The sequence below is a fragment of the Macaca nemestrina genome, chromosome 1, assembly GCF_043159975.1.
Source record: "Macaca nemestrina isolate mMacNem1 chromosome 1, mMacNem.hap1, whole genome shotgun sequence".
Lineage (NCBI taxonomy): Eukaryota > Metazoa > Chordata > Mammalia > Primates > Cercopithecidae > Macaca > Macaca nemestrina.
Window position 1 is genome coordinate 102,120,353 of NC_092125.1, and position 25,943 is coordinate 102,146,295.

At 42.4% G+C, this 25,943-nt stretch overlaps 1 protein-coding gene and 1 long non-coding RNA gene across 8 annotated transcripts in view; one reads left to right on the forward strand and one right to left on the reverse strand.

Annotated features, from left to right (window-relative positions):
* On the forward strand, positions 1–24,187 carry LOC105498087 (Fc receptor like 4). Of its 2 annotated transcripts, XM_011769929.2 has the most exons (12): positions 1–364; positions 1,921–1,941; positions 8,670–8,921; positions 10,023–10,277; positions 10,582–10,866; positions 11,649–11,936; positions 16,441–16,554; positions 17,696–17,723; positions 19,173–19,255; positions 19,483–19,551; positions 22,627–22,658; positions 22,747–24,187. In XM_011769929.2, the coding sequence occupies exons 1-12, from the start codon at positions 334–336 to the stop codon at positions 22,855–22,857; spliced, it is 1,569 nt and encodes a 522-aa protein (XP_011768231.2). In that variant the 5' UTR covers positions 1–333; the 3' UTR covers positions 22,858–24,187. The 2 variants fall into 2 exon arrangements, with proteins under 2 accessions (XP_011768231.2, XP_070939284.1); XM_071083183.1 differs by lacking the exons at positions 22,627–22,658; positions 22,747–24,187 and having other exon boundaries at positions 19,483–19,798.
* LOC105498088 (uncharacterized) overlaps positions 1–25,943 on the reverse strand; it is a 68,292-nt gene that overhangs the window by 39,867 nt on the left and 2,482 nt on the right. For 4 of the 6 annotated variants that reach the window (XR_011615852.1, XR_011615855.1, XR_003021801.2 and 1 more), the window contains exons 3-6: positions 22,698–22,813; positions 12,473–12,628; positions 9,406–9,473; positions 8,685–8,763 (exon numbers count right to left, since the gene is read on the reverse strand). This is a non-coding gene — a long non-coding RNA (uncharacterized lncRNA). The remainder of the gene's footprint in view (positions 1–8,684; positions 8,764–9,405; positions 9,474–12,472; positions 12,629–22,697; positions 22,814–25,943) is intronic. The other 2 variants (XR_011615857.1, XR_011615858.1) reach the window with 1 other exon arrangement.

The following is a 25,943-nucleotide window of genomic DNA, read 5'->3' on the forward strand; positions in this document are numbered from 1 at the left end:
TCCTTGAAAGATAGAGGCTAAAGAGTCCTGAAAATAGAGTAGCTTTAGCCTTGAGAAGTGATTTACGCCAGGATGTCACAGCAGTACTTAGTTCTATTAAATTTTGATTTTTATGGTTTGGATTCTCTCACACTGGGCCACATTGCTGTTTGGTGTTTTCAGAAAGAGTCCTCTACTTCCCCCTTTCACTTCATTATCTCAATCAGCTTTATGTAGAGAAGAAGCTTACTGAGCTCGCTGCTGGTGCTGGTATAGGCAAGTGCTGCTTTGGCAATCTGGGCTGACCTGGCTTGTCTACTAAGAACTACTTCTCTAACCCTGGAGCAGGCTTCCATGCTGCTGTGGGCGTCCTTGCTGCTCTTTGGTAAGTGATTGAGAGGAGGCCTCTGCTTGCTGCAAAGCTGAGCCTCACCATGAGCAAAAGCCCTCTTTTCTGGGCTGCTGCAATCATGGATTTTTACTCCCATTTTAGAACAGCAGAAAATGAACAAAAAGGAAAGATAATGATTTACTGGTAGAAGGGGAAAAATGATAATGATTGATTTCCAAAGATGTATTTCTCATCTACTTTTGCTATTAATTGCCTATGGAAAATCATTTTATCCCCAAATGGACTTATTTTGTTTATGTAAAAAGAAACCTATGGCTAGGTTCAGTCCCTAAGTCACAGAGCATGAGGACCCAGAGGAGAAGATGGACTGAGTCCTTTGTGAAGGACCAAGTCCTGATTGTGAACTCAGGTAGAAAGGATCATCTGCTGGGAATAGTTATTTCTTTCTCTGTATTCTAAGACCAAACCTGCTCTGATGTTTGCAAAGAGCATGAGAAGAGAAGAGAGAAGATGGTTTCCCTTTGATTTTTTTCTTCCTGCTTTTGTACCACTTGTCAGTGTTTGTACAAATGAGGCACTGATTTCCTAGTAGCTCAAGCTAGGGATTTAAAGAACAGTCAGTCTGTTATACATTAAATATTTATTAAGCATATTTGTCTAGTTCCCACCTGATCCCCAGACCCCAACTAAGGGAAGACCTGTTAGTGTGATTGACATATGATGAGAACTAAGGAGTGAATGGATGGGTATACTTGGCATACCACACTGCTGGGCACCACAGAGGATATGGAGACCTGAAGGACAGAGATTCTGCCCTCAAGAGGTGACATTCTCAATAGAACCTCAATGTACATATGCAAGAACATCTGACTCGACAATAGGAGAAAAATATTACGCAAATAGTTATAGGATAATGTGTGAGGATGTCAATTAATTTTTGCTGAGCCCTGACTACATCCCACATTTCTAAGGTTACACCACGTGTAAATTTAGCCAATTCTCTAATATTTGATCGGGTGGAACTTTTATAACTCCCATTTACAAATGAAGAAATGAAGGTACAAAGATGTTGGTCTTATCCCTAAGGTTTATGCAGCTAGTACAGGATTCAAACCCATAATCTAACTTTGGAAACTAGGCTTTTAACTACTACCCCCTACTGTCTGTCTCATTTTGAGTTCCAAATTAGCTATGATAATAAGTGTTCTGAGTCAAGAGAAGAGGGAGCAGCAGCAGCCCCATACTAAAAAATTAATGACAGCAGCCATTAATTGAAACCTTACAGATCTAACTCATTACAGTACTACTATGAGGTCGATTTTGTGAGCCTCATTTTTCAAATGAGAAAACTGAGACTTGAAAGTTCATGTGGTTTGCCCTGGGTCATACAGCTAAAATTCAAACCAGACCGTCTGAGCCCACAGCCTGAGCGTCCGGCCACTGTGTTTCCTCACTTCCCCGGGATGGGTGAAACGGAACGCGTTTCTCTTACTCTTGGTTGGAAGTAGCATACGAGTGTGTGGGCTCTCAGGGTGAATAGTTTGGGACTCCTTGCCTATGCTGATGGCTGGCTCTTTACTCTCTTTCAGCTCCAGTCTGTGGACAATCTGGTAAGTCCTTATTTTCTTTGCTCCTTTATATCTCTAGATTTCCTAATAACTATATCTTATCTCAAATACTTACAAGAGTCCCCATTGTCCGTTTCATTCTTTTCCTGAGGGCTGCAGGGATGTGGAAACATCAGCTGGTGTGGTGACCCTGACTCTAAGAATCAGGCTATTTGGGGGTCACTCTCTTAAACCAAAACTGCCATTGTGCTGGATAAACATGGCAGGGCCTGGGATATGTGTCACAGAGTCCACAGGAGGAGGAGCTGCCACCCTGCCTGATGTGGGATTCTAGCCAAGCCTGATGGAATGCATAGCATCCCAAGAGGAAAAGGGTAGAAAGAAGCCAATACTTCACAGGGGGAGGCTGGGGCTCCAGCAGCTTTTCCACTAACCATGTGTAACAAATTTATCCCCAACTTCCGCATCCCATAGAGACACGCTTCTCTGTGAATAGCTCAAATTATGATGACCCTGAGTTTGCATCTACCCTACTGGTCAACAAAAAGTCCCATCCTCCATAGGGAGCCGCCTCACAGGTGTTGGGGCCATTCCTCTAGAGCACCCTAGGAGCTGCTGGAGCCAGCAAGGGTCTTGGCCCCCTTGAGGTGCACTGTCTCTTGCGGCTCCTAACTCTGCTGTTCTTCCCCTCCTTGGTGCCATGGACACAGACTGTTTCCCACACACCCTTCCTGAGACAAGATTATAACTTGGCAGACTTTGCTAATGGTTCTTGGATGGGGAAATGAAATACAAAAAGTGTCTTGAATTAACTACAGCCAAGGATGTAGTTCATCTCAGAGCCCATCAACTCAGTCTCAAACACACAAAGGCCCTGAAAAGTTATGTCCCTTCTTGGCCATAGGGCCACCTGCACATAGCAGGGGCAGCTTCCTCAGAACAAAGAAGAGTCTAGTTGCACATATCAAAGGAAATAAATTCTCCTTCCCTCCAGTAGAAGACCTATTGCCTAAGTCTCAATTGCCCCGCATCCAGGTGCTTCCCAGGAACATAGCCAGTAGGGTTTTCTATTCTCTTCAGCAGAAACACAGCCCCATTCCCACTGATGACATAGGGTATTCTGTCTAAACCTTTAAATACAGAATTTTCTTTTTAAAAAGTGTCTGCAGAGGCTGGGCACAGTGGCTCATGCCTGTAATCCCAGCACTTTGGGAGGCTGAGGTGGGTGGATCACTTGAGGTCAGGAGTTCAAGACCAGCCTGGGCAACATGGTGAAACCTCATCTCTACTAAAAATACAAAAAATTAGCCAGTCGTGGTGGCACGTGATTACAGGCTGAGGCAGGAGAATCACTTGAGCCCTGGAGGTGGAGGTTGCAATGAGCTGAGATCAGGCCTGTGCAGTCCAGCCTGGGCAAGAGCAAGACTCCATCTGAAAAATAAAATAAAATAAATTCTGCAGAGACACACAGATGTTTCACCTTACCAAACAGAACATTTAGCTTCTTCCTGTAAAACATGAAGTTGGGTTATTTTACAGTTTTCTTTTTTCCCCCCAAACAGAGAAAGGGCATTTTCTTCTCATTTAGATGTAACTAAAAGATCTATTTGGGAAGTTCTTCTGGACAAAGGCAAGAATGTTTACAATTTTAAGCTTTAAAAAATCAATTGCCTATAAATCCTTAAAGGTAGACAGTCCTCATCTGAGTAAAAAGGTTCCAAGAAGAATATAATTAGAATTTTTTCTATTAAAAATTTTATAGTAAATAGCAATCCCCAAAATTGAGATTTTATTTTTGAAAATCAATACAAACAAAAATGATGCATTTTATTTTCTACTTCACAGGAGTGACATTACCATAGGCAATCTGTAGGACAAAGCATGAATCTAATATTGACTTTTCAAAATGTGGTAGCTGCAACAGCTCCAGGCTTCATGACTTTGTTCAAGGCAGAAAGTGGGGAGAAGTAAGGAGGCAAGTGGAGAAGGAAAGCGAAGCTGTCAAAGAGCACCCAGTGTACATCTTTTCTTTCAAATAAAGGAAAAGCACTTCCCCAGAATCCTTATTCCCTAGTCCATCCCTAGCATTATTTCTCTGACATCCCTTTATTCAGACCTGGATCATGTAGGTGGGAAAGTTAGTACTTCATTTTTTCAAACACATTAGTGGGCAACAGGCTAGAGAGAAGAGCATTGGGACTGACTTTTGAAAGCCAAACAAGTGTTTTCCCTATTATTGATTTCTCCTTCATAATCATTAATAGGTCTTGCTGGGCCATACTCTTCAGTGATTTTATGACTGATCAGAGCAGTGGTTTCACATAACTATTACCAAGTTTATAAATTACTGCGTCTTCAGCAGAATCTAAAATAGCAATCAATTTTCATTTGTACACCCACTAAAGATTAGCCTACCAAAGCACTGATCTTGGAGAAGGCTAGATAGTAGTATTATATTGGTAAGGACATTTGAGTGAATGTTTCTAATAGTGAATAATTTGTGTTGTAGTTACTTTTGTTGTTAGCCAGCACGAAGTCAGAACTACAAAACTCAGAAAACAAACATTCAGATTAAAAAGAGCCTCGGAAACAGTTTCTTCTTAGAAGATACATAATTAAAAACAAAATCTCCTCCCAACTCAGAAATCCTCTCCACAAGGGTAGTAGAGAAAGGAAACATTTGTATTAGTGAATAAGCAATAAGCCAGAATATGATGAACATCACAGACAATCCACTAAGAAGCTGCAAAGACAGAAAGGAATTCCACCCCGTCGTCTTCAGTAACTGAAGGGAAACAAACTTCTGTCTTTACAACAGCAGGTGGTTTTGCACATTGGAGAAAGCTGAGGCCACCAAAGTTAGGTCCTTACCCTCCCACAGGAACTGAGAGAGACAGAGGAACTCTCTCCCTAGATGTTTGTATTCAAAAAGGTGGTTCCCAGGACTTCCCTGGGTTGTAAGCCAGGCAATAGGCTTATTTATTATATTATTATTATTATTATTATACTTTAAGTTCTAGGGAACATGTGCACAACGTGCAGGTTGGTTACACAGGTATACATACGCCATGTTGGTTTGCTTCACTCATCAACTTGTCATTTACGTTAGGTATTTCTCCTAATGCTATCCCTCCCCCAGCCCTCCCACCCCTGACAGGCCCCAGTGTGTGATGTTCCCTGCCCCGTGTCTGTGTGTTCTCATTGTTCAATTCCCACCTATGAGTGAGAATATGCCGTGTTTGGTTTTCTGTCCTTGTGATAATTTGCTGAGAATGATGGTTTCCAGCTTCATCCATGTGCCTGCAAAGGACATGAACCCATCCTTTTTTATGGCTACAGAGTATTCCATGGTGTATACGTGCCACATTTTCTTAATCCAGTCTATTATTGACGAACATTTTGGTTGGTTCTAAGTCTTTGCTATTGTGAACAGTGCCACAATAAACATATGTGTGCATGTGGCTTTATAGTAGCATGATTTATAATCCTCTGGGTATATACCCAGTAATGGGATCACTGGGTCAAATGGTATTTCTAGTTCTAGATCCTTGAGGAATCGCCACACTGTCTTCCACAATGGTTGAACTAGTTTACAGTCCCACCAACAGTGTAAAAGTGTTCCTATTTCTCCACATCCTCTCCAGCATCTGTTGTTTCCTGACTTTTTAATGGTAGCCATTCTAACTGGCATGAGATGGTATCTCATTGTGGTTTTGATTTGCATTTCTCTAATGACAGTGATGATGAGCCTTTTTTCATGTGTCTGTTGGCTGCATAAATGTCTTCTTTTGAGAAGTGTCTGTTCATGTCCTTTGCCCACTTTTTGATGTTTTTTTTTTTTTTTTCTTGTAAATTTGTTTAAGTTCTTTGTAGGTTCTGGATATTAGCCCTTTGTCAGATGAGTAGATTGCAAAAATTTTCTCCCATTCTGTAGGTTGCCTGTTCACTCTGATGATAGTTTCTTTTGCTGTGCAAAAGCTCTTTAGTTTAATTAGATCCCATTTGTCTATTTTGGCTTTTGCTGCCATTGCTTTTGGTGTTTTAGTCATGAAGTCCTTTCCCATGCCTATGTCCTGAATGGTATTACCTAGGTTTTCTTCTAGGGTTTTTATGGTTTTTAGGTCTTACATTTAAGTCTTTAATCCATCTTGAGTTAATTTTTGTATAAGGTGTAAGGAAGAGATCCAGTTTCGACTTTCTACATACGGCTAGCCAGTTTTCCTGGCACCATTTATTAAATAGGGAATCCTTTCCCCATTTCATGTTTCTGTCAGGTTTGTCAAAGATCAGATGGCTGTAGACGTGTGGTGTTATTTCTGAGGCCTCTGTTCCATTCCATTGGTCTATATATCTGTTTTGGTACCAGTACCATGCTGTTTTGGTTATTTAACCAATATAAACATTTACATGCATTTGCAAAGGACAGAGAAAGAAATTCTGAAAGAGGAAGAGAAGCCTCTTCCTTTTGTCAGAGAGAATTAAGCCTCTTATTTTTTATTTGTATTATCCTCAAATTCTTCAGTTTCTATCCACCAATGCTTCAAAGAGTTTAGGGCCTAATTTCATGTAGGGTTAGTATTTTACTGTCACAAGAGAGTGCTTTGAGGTCTGGGAAGTTAGGACCACCTAGCTCCCTGCACTCTTACTCTCTGCAGCTATCTAGATATATTTCTTATGACAGACAGAGCCTGCTCACCTCTCCCATACATATTTCTTGACAGTAAAAACATAAATTAAACCACTTTCCGTAACAGTCTAATTGACCTCCTGATTTCTATATTCACTCCATCTATAACCCCTATCCCACCACATGCTCATGCTACCTGTAGGGGAGGGAAAAAATTTCCATCTTTCTTAGGTTTGAAGAAAGCCAAAATATTTCACCCCAAAATATGGCCACTTGGTATAACTAGTATTTTGAATTAAAGGCCTTTAAAGATCAGCAGAAGAAACTTCACCCTATCCACCTAAAGACCAATCGACCCACCAGTAAGCACAACTGTTCTTCCCTCCTCTCTACTATAGGAAAGAAGACTGACAGGTGTAACCACACCTGAACAGACCCCATCACAAGAAAATATCTATGCTTCAGGCTCATTCATCTTCCAAATAGAACCATTTATCCATTAATTCACCATGGTCATTATTTATTGCTCTTCAAAAGAGTTACCTACATTCCCCCTCTCCCCACTCCCCTCCAAAAATGGCTGTGTAAGTGTCTGGGCCTTATTGGTATATTTGGGGAATCACTCTGTAATTCTGCCCTGCACATGTAAATAAATTTGTAGACCATTTCTCCTATGACTCTGCCTTTCATCAGTTGATTTTTCAGCAAATTAAGAGGGCAAGGAAAAATTTTTCTCTTGATCCTACAGGTTAATTTTCTGGGGCCCATAAATTAACTTGATAAAAGATAGACTAGGCCAGGTGCGGTGGCTCACACCTGCAATTCCAGCACTTTGGGAGGCTGAGGCAGGTGGATCACGAGGTCAGGAGATTGAGACCATCCTGGCTAAGAAGGTGAAACTCTGTCTCTACTAAAAATACAAAAAATTAACTGGGTATGGTGGCACTCGCCTGTAGTCCCAGCTATTCAGGAGGCTGAGGCAGGAGAATCGCTTGAACCTGGGAGGCAGAGGTTGCAGTGAGCCGAGATCTCGCCACTGTACTCCAGCCTGGGTGACAGAGTGAGACTCTTTCTTGAAAAAAAAAAAAAAAAGACTAACAAGTGAAAAAAAATTTTTAATTATGTACATAGACAGGGGAATTTACAAAGAAAACAATGGCTGAAGGAGGCAGCCAGATGATTGAGATTTACACAGGTTGAATATCCTTCATCCAAATATCTAAAATCCAAAATCTGAAAGTTTTTAAGCACTGACATGATGATCAAAAGAAATGCTCATTGGAGCATTTCATATTTCACATTTTTGGTTTATGTATATGTTCCAAAATCTGAAAAAAACTCAAACTCCAAAACCCTTCTGTTCCAAAGTGTTTTGAATAAGGTATACTCAACCTGTATATCATCTTGGACTAAACAAAGGAAAAGGAGTTTTGGGCTTCTGGGTGGGAGAGGCAGGCTGTGGCAGGTTGACTAGGAAAAACATGGTAAACAAGGGTTTTTATGCATATTTAAGTCAATGCCTTCTCTATCGATGAAAGTTGTTAAGAGTCTTCCTCTTCCTAGTGTGGGAGAGGGAGACACATTTACAAAAGGAAATTTCCCTTATAAGGGAAAACTTTTCACTTATAAAGGAAAACTTGTGCCTTGCTTTTAGAACTTTTCCTATTTCTGGTGATTCTCAATGGCCTTTGGCTCAAAATAATCCATATGCCAAAGAGACAAACCTGGAGATGGCATTTTCTGGTACCCTTCACACACAAGAACTCATCTTAGAGAGGTCCCTGTAACACCAAGATCTCAGGTGAGAGTCCAGGAGAAACGCGATTTCCAACTATCTACCTGAGGACTTGGTTCACTGAAACAAGTGAAAGGGTTTGTGAGCCTCGCATCATCTATCACTGCTGAGTGGATCCTGCCAGGGCTGCCCTCCCTCTGAAAGGCCAATCTGCTGCTATAGACTGCTGAGCAGCCACTGCACCCTGGAGAAGGTGAGCACAGCTCACCTGCAACCTGGGGAAACAGAAGTCATCCAGGGGCCTCTTAGGGAACTCCCAAGCCATGTCCTCCAGTGTAACCTACACAAGCCACTGCAGCTGGGACTGCAGGCACCTCCACCTCAGACCTACTACTCTTTCCTCCTCAGCAGCTGCACACAAACCTGTGATTTCCGTCCATCCTCCATGGACCACATTCTTCAAAGGAGAGAGAGTGACTCTGACTTGCAATGGATTTCAATTCTATGCAACAGAGAAAACAACATGGTATCAGCACTATTGGAGAGAAAAGTTGACCGTAACCCCAGGAAACACCCTCGAGGTTCGGGAATCTGGACTGTACAGATGCCAGGCCCAGGGCTCCCCGCAAAGTAACCCTGTGCGCTTGCTCTTTTCTTCAGGTGAGAAAGAAGGTGAATTAGTTGAAACTTTATAAAGAGTTTCCATTTGTCTTAGCTCCCTGGAGGTTCCACGAACTGGAGTCTTTCGTTGCTCTCTAACCCTCGATCCCATCTCCTTTAGTTTCACATTTTCCCTCCAATGGCTACAAGTGTTTTTCAAACTATGATTGAAACTTGAGTTTAAATGGTTAATATTAATCGACATCCCCACACACTTACACGGTCAAGAAAATGAGTTAGTTTTAGGGAGTACAAAAATGAAGCTGTCTCAGATCCTGCCCTGCAGGGCTTTATCGCCTCATAAGGGAGAAGTTACACACACATAACTGTGCTGAGGACAAAAGTGCCATCAGAGGAGCTCAGAGGTGGGAAATCTCCGAACTGATGCTTTTTATCCCCACCCGTTGTTATGTGTCCCTTCTTCATTGCTAGTTTTCCCTCTGATTGGCATCAAGCTCCCACAGCTCCTCCTGTCCAGTTTTACCTGATTGATAATGATTTTGGTCACTTGCAAGGGCATGGTCTACAGGCGTAGGCATTCAACACAGTCATCTAAGAAAGAAGAGATATAGCTAACCTCAAATTAGAATCATTAGAATCTGAACAGCATGGAATTTCCATAGAGGACCACATCCACTGTCCCTTGAACCTAGACTGTGTCTGTGTCTCTGACAAGAATCCTGCTACAAATCATGCTCCAATGCCCGGGAAGAGTTCCTCACATAGTTCTCCAAGTGCCCCTTCTTTCATAGTCCTGCTCTGGGACTCGGTGAGCAGGTTGGTTTTAAGTTCTGACATACTCTATTAGGTCAGGGATTTTGATCACCCTTCCTCTCAGCTTTTATTCTCCATATTAGACTCCTTATCTTTGGAATCTGACCTTGAATGATAAAATAGTTGCCTCTGGGATTTATTTAGGAAATTTAGGAATTGTATCTGAAGCATGTTACACTGATTTAGGAGTTTTGTGAGCTTGGATCAAGAGACTACCTCTTGTGGAAGAAAGAAGAAAACAATAAAGCCTTTGTAATTCAAGAGACACAAAAGAAGGAAGTAGCAGGAATGCTTTGAATGACGATCTCCTCTCTGTGTCTTTTCCAGACTCCTTAATCCTGCAGGTCCCGTATTCTGTGTTTGAAGGTGACACGTTGGTTCTGAGATGCCACAGAAGGAGGAAAGAGAAATTGACTGCTGTGAAATATACTTGGAATGGAAAAATTCTTTCCAATTTTAATAAAAGCTGGGATCTTCTTATCCCAAATGCAAGTTCAAATAACAATGGCAATTATCAATGCTTTGGATATGGAGACAACAATGATGTATTTAGATCAAATTTCAAAATGATTAAAATTCAAGGTGAGTCTTTCAGTTCATATAGATTTGCTTAGTAATGTCAGGGATAGGAAACTGAGCATGTAAGGAAGGAATTTGTGGGTTACTATTGAAACCCTGGATAGATGAGAGGCACAAGTCCTCTAAGAGGCAGAGAAAGTGGGATGATTGTACCTGAATAAACCTGTGGAAGAAAATTTTGATAGAGGGTTTGATAAGTTTGTCTTGCTGTGTGTCTGAAGTTTCCTGGGACTGAGCACCCAAACCTGTCTCTCCCAGAGTGCTAAATACTCTCATGCTCAGAACTTGATTTACCTCTTCTCTCTAGAACTATTTCCACATCCACAGCTGAAAGCTACAGACTCTCAGCCTACAGAGGGGAATTCTGTAAACCTGAGCTGTGAAACACAGCTTCCTCCAGAGCGGTCGGATACCCTACTTCACTTCATCTTCTTCAGAGATGACAGGGTCACCCTGTCAGACTGGAGCCCGTCCCGGGAACTCCAGCTCCCAGCCATCTGGAGAGAAAACTCAGGATCCTATTGGTGTGGTGCTGAAACAGTGATGGGGAACATCCACAAGCGCAGTCTCTCGCTACAGATCCACGTGCAGCGTGAGTGTTGGAGAGCCAGGCGTCTTCCCTGCCTTTCTGGGCCCCTCAGGCTCTGCAGGCATGGGGACTATGTAGCAGAGACCAGTTTTATCATCCCAACAGAGGAACCGGGCTTAGGCCAAGAAGTGAAGTACAATAATAAGAGAAATATATGACTTCTTTTCTACCTCCATTTTCCTAAAACCTCAGTCTTCCTTTGAAATTCTATGACTTCAGAATCACAGCTGACTCATGGAGTTATGTTTGAGAGCTATGGAAAACAAAACAAGAAAATAAGGTGCCCTGCTAGGGAGTTGGCAGATTCTAGAATGGCTAGATCTCAAAGAAAACTATTTAGAAGACAAGCATCCATCAGTAGCAATGAACAATGTGAGTGCCTATGATGTGTACAGCAGAAGAGAAGGAGAGATAGATAGGTCCAATAAACATCACTTAGGTACCAAACTATGACTTTTAAAAATAGATGTGGTCCAGCCTACTGCCATGATGGCCACTACTGCTATTACCTCTCCCTCAAAACAACTCGGACCTCCAGCCAGGATGTCAGACTAAACCCAAATGCTTCTTTTTTCTTTCCTGGGGCCTCATATATCAGGATGGAAAGCTTATCACATTTAGTGATATTTTCAGCCCTAAATTCGTGGTCTGTTGGTCACAATGTTAGTGCCTGCTGAAGAGGATATCTTGAAGTCACATAAGAAGTGACTCTGCCCAACACCCCAGCTACCCAACCCTGCCCTCCTTCACAACTGGCCCCGACCTGTGGTCTCATTTTTACATAGGGATCCCTGTGTCTGGGGTGCTCCTGGAGACACAGCCCACAGGGGGCCAGGCGGTTGAAGGCGAGACGCTGGTCCTTGTCTGCTCCGTGGCTGAAGGCACAGGGTACACCACGTTCTCCTGGCACCGAGAGGACATGCAGGAGAGTCTGGGGAGGAAAACTCAGCGTTCCCCCAGAGCGGAGCTGGAGCTCCCTGCCATCAGAGAGAGCCATGCAGGGGGATACTACTGTACAGCGGACAACAGCTACGGCCCCGTCCAGAGCGCGCTGCTGAATATCACTGTGAGAGGTGAGTTTTCATCTCTATTGACCTTATTTATTCTCAGCAAACTTCCTCAAATTAAGGGTGGGTAAAGTAATTAACATTACCCTGTGATTCTGCTTTTTCTGTTTCCATTTTGCCATGCTCCACTGTGATAAACGATTTCTTCCATTAGAATGTTAATAACTCAATCGGGTCAGAGTAAGGTCCTGTAGTGAGGTAATGCTGGCTGGGAGCCATTTTGCTTTTTGGAGGTGATTTTTTTTTGGTCTGTATTTGGACCCATTGTGTGTTTATCTCCAAGAGGAGCCTTCCCTCGTTAGCAGTGCTTCTGGGTGGGGCACAGCGCTGTCACCCTAACCTTTCCTTTCAGTAAATCATCCACACACATCAGACCAGCAGCCGCACAGAACCGAAAGCACGAGGCATTCCTTTCCTTCATTACTATAATAGAATCCTGAGGGATTCTCGGCAGCCAAATCGTATGTGGGTCAGGAAACTCACAAGAAGCATGGAGAGCAGATACAGAGCCCACTTTTGTCCATTGAGGAGAGAAGCCTTACTTTGGGATCTCACAGGTTTAGCTCATATAGGTCTCTTCCTCCATCCCTAAGAAGCCACACTGGGCCAAGCTATGTTCTCGCTCAGCTACCTTGGCACTAAGGAAATGGTCTTTACGGGGGTTCAATTCCTCTTCAATCTCAGGTTTGGTTGCATCCCTGACAAAAAAAAAAGAAAAAAGAAAGAAAGAGAAAGAAAGAAAAAGAAAGAAAGAAAGAAAGAAAGAAAGAAAGAAAGAAAGAAAGAAAGAAAGAAAGAAAGAAAGAAAGAGAAAGAAAGAGAGAAAGAAAGAAAGAGGGGAGGGAAGGGAGGGAGGGAGGGAGGGAGGGAAAGAAGGAAGGAAGGAAGGAAGGAAGGAAGGAAGGAAGGAAGGAAGGAAGGAAGGAAGGAAGGAAAGAAGGAAGGAAAAGAAAGAAAGAAAGAAAGAAAGAAGCTTTTATTAAGTTACTGGAAAGCTAGATTTCCCTTTTTTCTATATAGTAAAACTCCTCAATTCACTCTCCTTACTTCCGTTATTTTTTCTTCAACCCATCACCACCAGGCTTGCCTCAATCCACCAAAATTCCTAATGATCTCCATATATCTAAGGCCAGTGGAAAATTGTTCCCATTTGATTTGACCTACCTCCAGCTTTTGATAGAGTTGATCCCTCCCTCCTTCTTGAAACATTTTCCTGCTCAATTTCTGGGACATAACCTGTTAGTATTCTATCTATTCACCAGATACTTTTTGAAGTTTTCTTTCTGGATCTTTTAATATTTCCAACTTCTAAATTTTGGAGACTGCTCCCCCAAAACAGCTGCACTGTTTATACAAAGTCAGCTCTGATGGTCAGAGCCATAAACCTGAACAGTTTAGTCAGAGGCTCCAGCAAGGGGGTTGCTATGCTAATAGCCCAGTTGCTGGCAAGTCTTGTGATCAAGCAGGCCCCACCAGGTTAAGAGACTGAGGTGTTTCCCCAGAACTAAGTACCACAGCAGTCTGCATCTCAGTCTGGGAATAACACTGGGTGTAATTCCCAGCAGAGAAGGACTGAGACTGAGCTAATGTCATTTCAATGACTTTTTTTTTTTTAAGACGGGATCTCTCTCCATTGTCCAGAGTGGAGTTCAGTGGCATGATCTTGGCTCACTGCAGCCTTGACCTTCTGGGTTCAAGTGATCCTCCCACCTCAGCCTCTTAAGTAGCTGGGACCACAGGCATGTGCCACCGTGGCCAGCTATATTTTTTAATTTATTTTTCATAGAGAAAGGTTCTCACTATGTTGCCCAGTCTGGTCTTGAATTCCAGGGCTCAATGGCATTTCAAGAATCAGATTAGGGAAGAGAAAGAAGGGATTAGCAAAATTGCAAACTGCCAAGGGCTCCCTCTAAAGACTCCTGAATGCCCTGAAATCCAGAGTAACGCTGATGGTAGAGGGTGTTTCTTCTGCAGGAAGGCTGTTATTCTGAAAAGTTTGCCTCAGGAAGCTAAAAGATTATAATCTCTGAGGAGATAACAGTGAATCTGTTGGTAAGTATAAATTATTCCTCTCCCTTTTGGGGGTTAGGGTCTTTAGAATGGATCAGCTTCTCCCGATCCAGGCAGTGAACTGGCCACTTCATTTCAAAGTGAAATGTATCATTTCACTTTATTCTCATGACAGCCCTGGAAAGCAGGTGTCAACATCTGTTAAGGAAACAGATGATCTCAAAGATTAAATGGACGTCAAGGATCCAGTGATATTTGATGGAATAGGGATTCCCTCCTAAATATTTTTTAATCATAGACTTTGTGCAAAATCCCCTGTGCTTAGAAATAGGAGAATATATAACAAAGAGAGAAACTCTGCAGTAGCCTCATGTGCTGGGCTAAGGTGGGCTGTCTCAGACAACTTGAACTGCCATAACCGAATACCAGGGACTGGGGGGCTTAAACAACAGAAATCTATTTCCTCATAGTTCTGGAGGCTGGAAGTCTGGGATTAGTGCACTAATATAATGTGGATTCTTATGAGGGCTCTCTTTCTGGCTTACAGAAGGCTACTTGCTTGCTGTATCTTCACGTGGCAGAGAGAGAAAGCAGGACAACCTTTCTGGTGTTTCTTCTTAGAAGGCACTAATCCTATCTTTGGGGCCCCACCCTCATGATTTCATCGAAAGCCAATTACCTCTCAAAGGCCCTATCTCCAAATACCATCACACTGGGGTTAGAGCTTCAGCGTATGAATTTGGGGGAAAAGAGTACAAATCAATCCATAGCATGGACTGAGGTTGTCTGGGGTAGGGCTGTATGGGAGCAGGCTTAACCTATGGAGGTGTTCTCTAAGCTAATCAGAGACCAGCTTGAAGTTCCTGAGAGTCTAGGGCATGGTGTCAGGACCACAAAATAAGAACTAGTACTTCCCTAGACATAACACTTAAGTGTCAGGCACTGTCCAAAGCACTTTACATGTATTAACTCATTTACAACAGTAAGTAGTTGAAAACTGAGGCAAAGGGAGATTAAATAATTTTCCCTGCTCACACAGTGAGTAAGTTGAGGAGCTGGGATTCTAACCCAACAACTTGGATTTAAAATCTGTGCCTTTCTAACTGAGACAAATTTCAATTACTTTCCCCAAAGTAGCCATTTCTTTTAGGAAATAGAGTTACCAGGAAGGTAGAGTAACTTGCTTTCTGCCCATTGAGTCTAGAATCCTAGACCTGGGCATGGCTGATTCTAATTTTGCACAGGCAGATGCCCCAGCAGGCGACAGGGAAAGATTCAATACAGGATGTAGTGGCCAAGCCTCTCTGTCCTTAGATTTCTCTCCTGCTGTCCACCCTACTCTTTCAGCTGTTGTGGCTGGGAAGCTGGGCTGGCTGTCCACTGAATACTGTCTATCAGTGGAACCACTCAAAGGTCAAAGCACAGGTATGTTGGTATTGTCAGGGAGGGAAGGATAATATCAGAAATGTCACCAGCCACTCCTGGCCAATGGCTCCTCTGTGCCCGAAATCATAGATGAAAATAAATGGAAATCACGGTCAGTGTTGCTGTTGTTCTACTACCTGCATGTTCTCTGTCAATTCTGTGGTACCTGTGTCTGAGGTCTGAATTTAGTTTACCTGGGGACCAAGAATACGTATGGGAAAGTACCACCCCTCACTCTCCACTCTCTCTCCCTCTCTCATGCTTTTTGCTCTTTAGCTCATCACCACAGGGCATGGTATAAATTTATTTGTTTATTGCTTGTCTCCCCTCCCTGGGTTATCAATTCAAGAGCAGGGACTTTAATGCCTTGTTCACTGTTGTATCTTCAAGGGTTAGGTCAGTGCCCGGCACAGGGTAGCCTCAGTAAATACTTGCTGTATAAACGAGTAAATTGAATGAAACCTCCTTTTCTGTGGATGAAAGGATAGGAGAATGGACCCCATGGAAATATCAAAATCCCCTAATAATGCATGGATTGTGTGTACTTTTACCATCCGTTTTTTTCTCTCCTGCCCTTCAGAGCACACAGGCACAGGCTTCTGTGAGGAAGGAGGCTGATGCCATTTCATCACGGTGTCCCAATGCAGAGCAATCTCAGAGTTACTGTTGGTTCAATCGGCGCCCTAATCACTGGTGCAATTTTCATTCTCTCTCATGCAGTTTGCTGTTCCTAAGTTAGGTGCTGCCAAGCCACGGTCCCACAGTATCTCTCCAGGTGTCTGGGGGCAATTTGCAGGAAGCCAGGTTACCAGAATACAACATTAGGATTTCCCCTAAATTGTTAGTTTCTAAAATGATTTACTGAAGGTAGAGGGAGCTGTTTCCTCTTCTACTCAGGCCCTGGCCCACCCAGTGTGAGCTTTTCTGGCCAAAACCTGGCCCAAGATGTCTTTATGAGTCCTAGTCCTTTAGATTCTTCTCTCTTCCAGGGCTCAGTACCCAACCAAGCTGAGGAAAAGGCAATCCCAAGCCCTGAACCTCTCCACTGAGATTCACACAGGTCCTTTCCCCTTAGAGATCTCAGGCAACAGAGATGGCCTTGTCGCCGCGGGAGCCACTGGGGGGCTGCTCATTGCTCTTCTCCTGGCCTTGGCCCTGCTGTTTCACTGCTGGCGCCGGAGGAAGTCAGGTTTGTGATCTTTTCTTTGCCACAGTTCCTGCCCTGTCCCTTCCCCTGAACTCAGCGTGCAGCCAGCCTCAGTGGCCACCAGGCCACCACTCCCAAGTCTCCCCTCCCAGCGTTCACACACACTCATGTCTGTCCCTTCCTTAAGGGGTAGTTTTGCAAATAGAGGCCATGAATGAGAGCTGCTCATATCTAGTCTGATTGGCTAAGTCTCAGGGAAGGGGAGGAAAAGTGAAATTTTTAATGTAAAGTTCCAAACACTGTATCTGAACAGTTTACTTAGGCAGTTTCTTTGGTTCATACAGACTGGCCAGTTAGATACTTCAACCTAAATGCACCATAAATGGAGATTCAAAAGGAACTAAAGGGCTCTGCAGAAATGACTGAGAATAAGAGCTGGCTAATTTTATCCTTCTGTCCCCTCAGGAGCTTTTCTGGGTCTGAGTTTGAGCCTGCCATCTAGTGCTCCAGCAGCCCCTCTCTCCTCAGGTCAGCCTCCCCTGCCTCTTGGACATGGTCTGTCCCAGGCATTGTTGGCTGCGTACTTCCAAAGCCTTCTTGCTTCAGCCCACCTCAGGCTGGCTTTAGATGCCAAGAAACCTGGTGTAGAAGACAGGAGCAGAACCTTTTTCAGCTCTAGAACAATTACCCACATCCTTCAACTCTGTCTCTTAATTCAATTCAACTTTCCAGATTCCTGACAGCACCTTCTATGTGTCCTGCATTGAGCTGGAGGTAGGGAGCTTTGGACCTCTGACCGATTCTCCTTAGTGAGCCTGAGTCAGAGCCCGATGCTCCTCTGGGCATGACCACAGATGTTCCTCGAAGTTCACCCACAGCTCACTACTCTCCAAGTGACACTTTGGTTATATGTAATGTTTCCTGAGGGATTTCAACACAGACTTGAGTCTTCATAAATTCTCAAACAATTGCATATTTAACTCAGGAGTATGCAATCCTGGTCTCAACAAGTTATATGCTTTGTTCAATCTTTTTTTCACCTCATTTTCATGAAAACCCAGGACCGGGCAGGTGTTTGAATTGACTTTCTTGATGACATCTCTTTAGATAGCGCCTGTTATGTGAAGTCATTGAGAAAGGGCTCCCTCTGCTGACAAAAATGCATCTTTGCTTTATTTTGCAGGAGTTGGTTTCTCGGGAGACGAAACCAGGTGAGACCTCAGCTTCTGCCAGTTCCTTTTTAGTTTCCCAAGTACACAATATGCAAAACTGTGGGGTTACAAAATTAGGTCAAGTTATATCTCTTTGGCCCTGTAGCTAGATACTTCCATTTTCACACTCCTTGAATTGGTCAAAAATGAAGCTTCCTAGAACTTTGCTTGTCAGCTAATAGTTTGCAATACATAAAAAATGATAGATTTCTTATTTGACCTTAACCTACTCATCTAAATGGATAATACCAAAGGTTATAAATTTTCTGGGTTGGCAAAGAATATTTCTTGTACTATAATTAAGTTAGACAATGTGTTACTATAACTATGCATACAATGACTAGAGTCTAGATTTTCTACAAATGTTCTAGGTTTTCCAGGGAACTCTATGTTTCTAATAATCTTCTTTTTGCACCATACATGCATATATACTCATTAAATGTTATGTCCTTAACTTCCATTTGGAAAATACTGTCATCTTCCTCTTTCTATGTCAGTGTCTCAGTCTTAGGTTAGGAATAGGAGTGTGGATTATGTCTAATTCCTTCTTGAATTGTACAGACATTACAATGTAAAGACATTTTATTTATTTTATTTATTTATTTTCACCCAGATTGGAGTGCAGTGGCACAATCTTAGCTCACGACAACCTCCGCTTCCCAGGTTCAAGTGAGTCTTATGCCTCAGCTTCCCAAGTAGCTGGGATTGCAGGCGTGAGCCACCACATCTAGCTAAGTTTTGTATTTTTGGTAGAGACTGGGTTTCACCATGTTGGCTGGGCTGGTCTCAAACTCCTGGCCTCAAGTGATCCGCCCACCTCAGCCTCCCAAAGTGCTGGGATTACAGGTGTGAGCCACTGAACCAGGCCAACAGTAAAATAAAGACATTTAATCACTACTTCCTGATGATGAAGAAGCCAGTATGTATACATTTGAGACAGGATCTGGCTCTGTCACCGAGGCTGGAGTGCAATGGCATCATCTCAGTTTACTGCAATCTCAACCTGCCAGGCTCAAGCAATCCTCCCACCTCAGCCTCCCAAGTATCTAGGACTACAGGCACATGCCACCTTGCCTGGTCAACTTTATTTTATTCTGTATAGAGACAAGGTCTCACTATGTTGCCCAGGCTGGAAAGCCAGTATTTTTTAACCAACCAAGAGTAGTCATTCTAACTATGAGACGATGATTGTTATTATGATGTCAGAGACTCCCTAACCTTGTTTCCAGGCAGCCTGTCCATCCTACAGCCCCAGGATTTCTTTCAAAAGAACAATCTCACTCTACATAGACGTATTGAAACTCTGATTAAACCATTCAGGCTTTCCTGTTCCCTGTTGGCTGCTGACTTTCTCCAAATCCTCTTTCTCCTCTGCCGCTCTCCCTGAGTATCTCACTCTCCTGCATGTTATAATGTGACAGGGATTATTATGGTTTCTGTGTCTCGCAGGCTTCCTCCCACTCCAGGCCCAGGAGACTCCTCCCATTCCATCTACCCTGCCCAGGTGGAGCTTCAGTCGCTATGTGTCGATGGTGAGGATTCCCCTCTAGGAAGCTGTTCCTGGCCTCAGCCATGGAAAGATAATGCGCTTTCAGCCATGGGAAATGCCCCTGAACTCCCCAAAGTGTCCCAAATCCAGATATTCCCAGATAATTGTTCCGTTGTGTGTCCAAGAAGAGTGGAAATGATGCTTAGGAAGAGGTATCTGTAGCACTTTAATACTAACAGGAATAGCCTTGAAAATGTCTTTTCTTTCCAGTACACCCCAAAGAGGGAGATTTGATGTACTCTGAGATCCAGACTATTCGGCTGGGAGAAGAAGGGGAAGGTACGTCCCTGGGAAGAGATTCTGGCTGCAAACTATATTCATTCATTCAACAAACATTTACTGAGCACCTCCTATGTGCTAGGTACTATTGTAAGTATGGGAAGTCAACCAGTAAACAAGGCAGACAAAAATCCCTGCAGTGGGGAGCTTAGATTCTAAGGAGGGAAAATAGGTACTGAAATATACACAGTATACTTTTGCTGATGATCAGGATGGAAATTAAGCATCCTTCTGATAGATATTGTGATCATTATAGTGTATGTATTAAGGTCTCCCTTAGGTCTGAATGAATAAATGTTTGTAAAACGTCTACTATGTGGTAAGCATTGTGCTGAGAATATATATATATATATATATATATATATATATATATATATATATGCAAGGCATTTTTAATTAAGTGCTAGAAAATGTGATTTTTACAGTATTTTATTCCTCTAATTACTGTCAGATTTTAAATTTTATATTGGAGAAAGGTAAGTTATTTGGAATGAGTTGGATCCTTTTGAGGCTTGCTTTTAAGCTTTGTTAGGGTGAGTCTCAAGCAACCTTTAGAGTCGGGTTAATCTAGCCTGATAGTAAAGCATTGCATTTCTGGGGATTCTACATCAGATGGTCCATTAATTACAAGGTCTGCATCAGCTTCTGGGATTATTCTGCCTGTTTTTCTCTGGTGGTTCTTACCCTGGCCTGAGATACTTTCATCTTACAAATATGCCTATCAGTATTCAGCCAAAGACTCGAGGAGAGCCCTCTGCAGACTTCTGGAGCTTTCGATGTGTTTTCCTCCTGTCTCTTTGATACTGTCCTACAAATTCTAGCTGCTTTAGCAAAACAGAACTGTTGGTCTCTGTCACTTCAAGTCAGCAAGGCTTCAAGCCAGAAGTCAGGCTCTGTCTGGACTCCCAAGTCCATGCACAGCTTAGTGGTAAACTGGTGCAATATCTGAAAAGCACTGTTTTGTCCTTTTTTCTCATTGTTTAAAATGGGAAGACAAATCCAGTCCCTGTTAGTCCATTTTGGCCAGAATAAGCTGAATTGTTCCTTGAAGCTCTACTTCGCTTCTTTAATCCTATTCAGACTCCATTTTAAGACCCACTAATGAATTGAGATCTGTTGTTAGAAAAATATCACTGTAGGTAACTGCAACCTGTGGTCCACTTTGGCTTTCTGAGGTGAGAGCTCTATATCCCAGCATCAGGGAAATCACTTCAAAATCACTTCAGAAGTTCAAGAGGAATTTCTGAGATCTCCTTCACCAGGCTGGGGGCTATAAAATAGCGGTCTCCACCTGCTACTCCCACCTCAGAAAACCAAAGCAGAGACACATTGGACGTAAACTGACCAATCTTTCTAAAGACATCTCTCCAACAAATCTTTTTATTTTTTTCCTCCCCACACTTCCTTGCTTTGGTTGATTAACCTGGGTTCTTACAGTCAAGGAAACAAACAATTCTCTCTATTTCTTGTATAAATCTACCCATGGCACCTCACTTGGGAAGTTAAAATCTAGGAATTTCAGTTGTAACCTGATGCTGAAGGTGTTCTATGAAAATGAAGTATTACACATAAGACTCAGAGAAGGACTTTCTCAAGGTCACAAAGTCAGTAAAGGACAAAGCTAAGACTAAGTCTTCTGTCTTGCATGCACAGCCTATTACTATATTTGACCAACGTATATCACCTGATCACTTGCTTTGTCTTTCACTTTGTTCCCTGAGCCACCTCCATTAATCAGGATCCCCTTTGAATGGGAGCATTAGAAAGGCCACTACCTTTCTTGGGTGGATTGAGTACATCTTATCTTATAGAGCTATCTTTATCATTTTGCTTTTCTTCATACTCTTTCCTTGACATATTTATGAAAACACCATTTAAGCCAAGTATTCTGTTGATGGACTAGTTACATTTCAGACACTTGAAGTATTAATGATTTGTAGAACGGTTTCTTTAGCTGTTCCTCAAGGTTTACATGAAGCCCCTGAAATCATATGCAAAGTTTTATGCATATGACCATTATTCTGGGGAGAGTACATAGCTTCCATCATATTATGAAAAATATCTGCAATCCCTAAAGGTGGGGTAAGAATATGGTAACAATACAGTAAGAAACAGAGAGAAAGCGGCCGGGCGCGGTGGCTCAAGTCTGTAATCCCAGCACTTTGGGAGGCCGAGACAGGCGGATCACAAGGTCAGGAGATCGAGACCATCCTGGCTAACATGCTGAAACCCCGTCTCTACTAAAAAAAAAAAAATACAAAAAACTAGCCGGGCGAGGTGGCAGGCACCTGTAGTCCCAGCTACTCGGGAGGCTGAGGCAGGAGAATGGCGTGAACCCGGGAGGCGGAGCTTGCAGTGAGCTGAGATCCGGCCACTGCACTCCAGCCTGGGCAACAGAGCGAGACTCTGTCTCAAAAAAAAAAAAAAAAGAAAAAGAAACAGAGAGAAACCTCAAGTGCCCCAGAGTGTATCTTTTTTTCAGGCTCTCTCTCTCCATAAAATTGCTGTGCTGCTCTGATAATTCTACCTTTTACTCTGAGACTCTTAATTCCTAATATGCATGATCCACCAAATCATATCTGCTAAACTTACCTCTCACTCTGGCTCCAACTCTAGGAAACTATGGCAATAAAAATCAAGAACTAGAACTTGTTAATGTAGGAGAGAGTTTTTCTCACAGGGCATACATATGGAGCACTGTAATGGGAACTTGCCAAACAATCAGGGGTGGTGAGATGACAGTATTGTAAGTTAAAAGAAGCAAGAACTAAAACTAAGAAAAAAAATAATCTCTCAATATCTGGTAGAGGAAGGATGTGAGGTTTCTTAGTGTGGTATTGATGGAGGACTTTACAGATCAGTGGAGCTTGAAAAGAACTTGCAGAGGGCTGGGTTAAGAAATGGTAGAACAGAAAGTCAAATGTATTGTAAGACATGTTAGGGGAAGAGGTGGAGAAAACATGACAATCAATGGACAGGGCCCAGTGGCTCCCAGACTCTAGGGAATCAGCTAACAGACTGAGTTCTAAGTGCATCCTTGTGCCCATAGTCCAGTGATTATCTTTCTCTCCACAGCTAATACCTTCAGGACACTTCTAGAGGATAAGGTGAGTTTCATTTCCCCACAGTTTTATCTCCACCATTACCTGCAGCCTCACACTCCCTCTTGGTTTCCACTTCTTTCTTCGTTTCCAGGAGGTCTCAGTTGTCTACTCTGAGGTGAAGACACAACACCCAGATAACTCAGCTGGAGAGATCAGCTCTAAGGACGAAGAAAGTTGCGAGAATGAAAAGCTACGAGAATGAAAAGTTACGAGAATGAAAAGTTACGAGAATGTCCTACTCATGTGATTTGTCCCTTATGCAAAGTCCCAGGCCCAGTGCAGTCCTTGTGGCCCCTGGAATGATCAACTCATTCCAGCTTTCCAATTCTCCTCATGCATATGCATTCACTCCCAGGAACACTCATTCATCTGCTCTGATGTTGGGATGGAATGGCGTGAAAGACTTCACTAAAATGACCAGGATCCACAGTTAAGACAAGACCCTGGATTATTTGCTGTGGGCCTGGCCTAATACATTCCCTAGGGTCTGCATTAGCGAAGGGGGATAAAGAGAGAGAATGACTGTTTTTGAAAAACAGAAGCACACATTTTGGTGAATTGGGATTTGCACAGAGATGAAAAAGACTGGGTGAACTGGATCTCTGCTTAATATATCTACAACCATTCTCTCACTGGAGACTCACTTGCATCAGTTTGTTTAACTGTGAGTGGCTGCATGGGTACTGCACAAACAATGAAAAGCCCCTTCACTTCTGCCCGCACAGCTTACACTGTCAGGATTCCGTTGCAGATAACAGAACCCACCTGAAATGGTTTACAGACAGAGGAATTTAAAAGAGGACATCAGAAGAGCTGGAGATGCAAGCTCTAGGCTGCGCTTCCTAAAGCAAATGATAATTATGTTAATGTCATTAGGGACAAAGATTTGCAACATTAGAGAAAAGAGACACAAATATAAAATTAAAAACTTAAGTAACAATTCTCCAAACCTAAATTTGAATTTAAAATATTAGTATAAACTCATAATAAACTCTGCCTTTAAAAATAGATAAATATTTCCCACATCTGTTCACTGAAAAGGCCTAGAAATTAACTACCAACCCGTAAGCAATAAGCACTCCTTACAGATTCTCTAAATACCATTCCCTACTCAAAGGAAATAAGGTTGCTTTTCTTGTAGGAACTGTGTCTTTGAGTTACTACTTCATTAATGTGAGAATAATTCTTGCAATAAATGAAGAAAGAATAAAAGAAATAGGGAGCCACAATTTTGTATGGATGTTTCATGATATACCTACTGGTTAAATAATTGACAAAAACCAGCAGCCAAATCTTGTAGGTCTCCTGATGGAAGTGTACAATACCACCTACAAAGTATCCATGCCCCAAATGTTAAAACTGAATCCATTCAAGTCTTTCTAACTAAATACTTGTTCTATAGAAAATCCATGGAAAAAAGGAACTTGTTTAAATAATATTATGGGATTGCAACCAGCAAAACACAAACTGAGAAAAAGTGCTATTGGGCAAATGACCGGGCTTCTTTAACAAACAAATGGCAAAAAAAAAAAAAAAAATGAAGAGGAGAGAGGGGAAGAAAGGGAGAGAGAAGAAAAGAAAAATGATGAAAAGTAATTAGAATATTTCCAACATAAAGAAAAGACAAATATTTAAGGTGATAGATACGCCAATTACACTGATTTGATCTTTACAAATTATATGAATGGATGATTTTGTCACATGTATCACCCCCAAAAAAGAGAAAAAGTAAAAGAGAAGACATATCAATTAAATGAGACTTGAGACAATTCAACCAAAAGGAATGCATGGGTCTTGTTTGGATCCTGACTCAAATTAAGAAAAAAAAAATTACCTATGAGATACTAAGAAAAATGTGTACACTAATATTAAGAAATTGTTGTGTGTTTTATATATAAATGATAGTTTATTGTAGTGATGTTTTTATAAAAGCAAAAGGATATTCACTTTTATAGCTTATACTGAAGTATTAGATTAAAGTTTATTAATGTAGATTCAGTGTACATGAAATTAGTAGATGAAATTATGTGATTTGGTTTCAAATAACCCTATGAAGTGAGGGTGGGTAGGAAGTGGGTAGGTATAGATGTAGCAGGATCGGTCATATGTGCACCATTTCTGAAGCTGGGTGATGGGTAAGAAGAGGAGGTTTATGCTACTCTTTACTTTTGCATGTTTTAATTTTCCATAATAAAGAGTTAAAATATCTACACCCAGAAGACTGCCTCGTTATACCACCCCATTATTCTACTCTTGTCTGAGGTGCCACTCACTTCTGTTACAGTGGTAGCTTCGTGTCTCCCTTCTTTTTCCCTTTCATCCCCACAGCCCATTCTCAGCACTGTGGTCACTGTGCTCAAAACCCTGCAGTGCCTCCCCATCTCTCTTACAGTGAAAGCCAGAGGCCCTAAGTGCCCACAAGGCTACCCCTGACTGCCCCCATTGCTGCCAGTCTCCTGCCATTCTTCCCCTTAGCACTTCACAGAGAAAGTGCTGCCTTCCGTACTGCTTCTTGCACCCACCAGGTAAATGCTTGTTTGAGGCCTTTGCATGAGCTGCTCTCTGCTTAGAATGCTCTTCCTCCCTGATATCTACCAAAGCTTTGAGGTCTGCCCTGGTGACTCAAGGCTTTGAGTCACATGTAAATTTGGAAACTACTTCCCCCCCATCTTCAGCACCTCCAGTCTCCCTTACCCTGATTTGCTTTTTTTCCATAGCACTTATCACTTTCAAACATACTTTGAAACAAACGTTGCCGATTTACTACCCTTACTGCATATCATCTCTCTAAAAACTAGATTTCTTAAGGGCAACAAATCTTGTTCTCTTTGTTCATTGATATACCCCAAATACCTAGAACTCTGCCTAGTCCATAGTAGGTGTTTAATGGATATTTTTGAATAAATGAATCATCTGTTTCAGTGAGAAAAATCATTGCCTTCTCCATGATGGAAAGGATCCATTGCAAATAATCCACAACCATAGAGCACACGGGCCACTGAGGATCTGACTCTCTATCAGAGGCTCAGATTTGGCCTCTATGTCTGTCAGTTGGGCACTTAGCAGTGGTCAGAGAGGCCTGGGTGAGTACAAGCTTATGTTACTGAATCATTCCATAAACTCTGCACCTTCCACGAAGGCCGCTTCATTAATGAGCCCTTTGAGCAATCGCTGGAGTAACTGGAGAAAGAGGCTGCCTGACCTTCAGCCAGAGCACGTGACCACAGCCTCCTGATTACTGAAATCTTCCTCAGTAAGGGCTTGGATGAGTATTCTCATAAGACACAA

Excerpts from the sequence above, each read along its gene's own strand:
- LOC105498087 (XM_071083183.1), top strand. The coding sequence starts at position 334 with ATGCTGCTGTGGGCGTCCTTGCTGCTCTTTG. Across the intron at positions 8,922-10,022 it reads GCGCTTGCTCTTTTCTTCAG|ACTCCTTAATCCTGCAGGTC; the intron begins GTGAGAAAGAAG and ends TGTCTTTTCCAG. Across the intron at positions 10,867-11,648 it reads GCTACAGATCCACGTGCAGC|GGATCCCTGTGTCTGGGGTG; the intron begins GTGAGTGTTGGA and ends ATTTTTACATAG.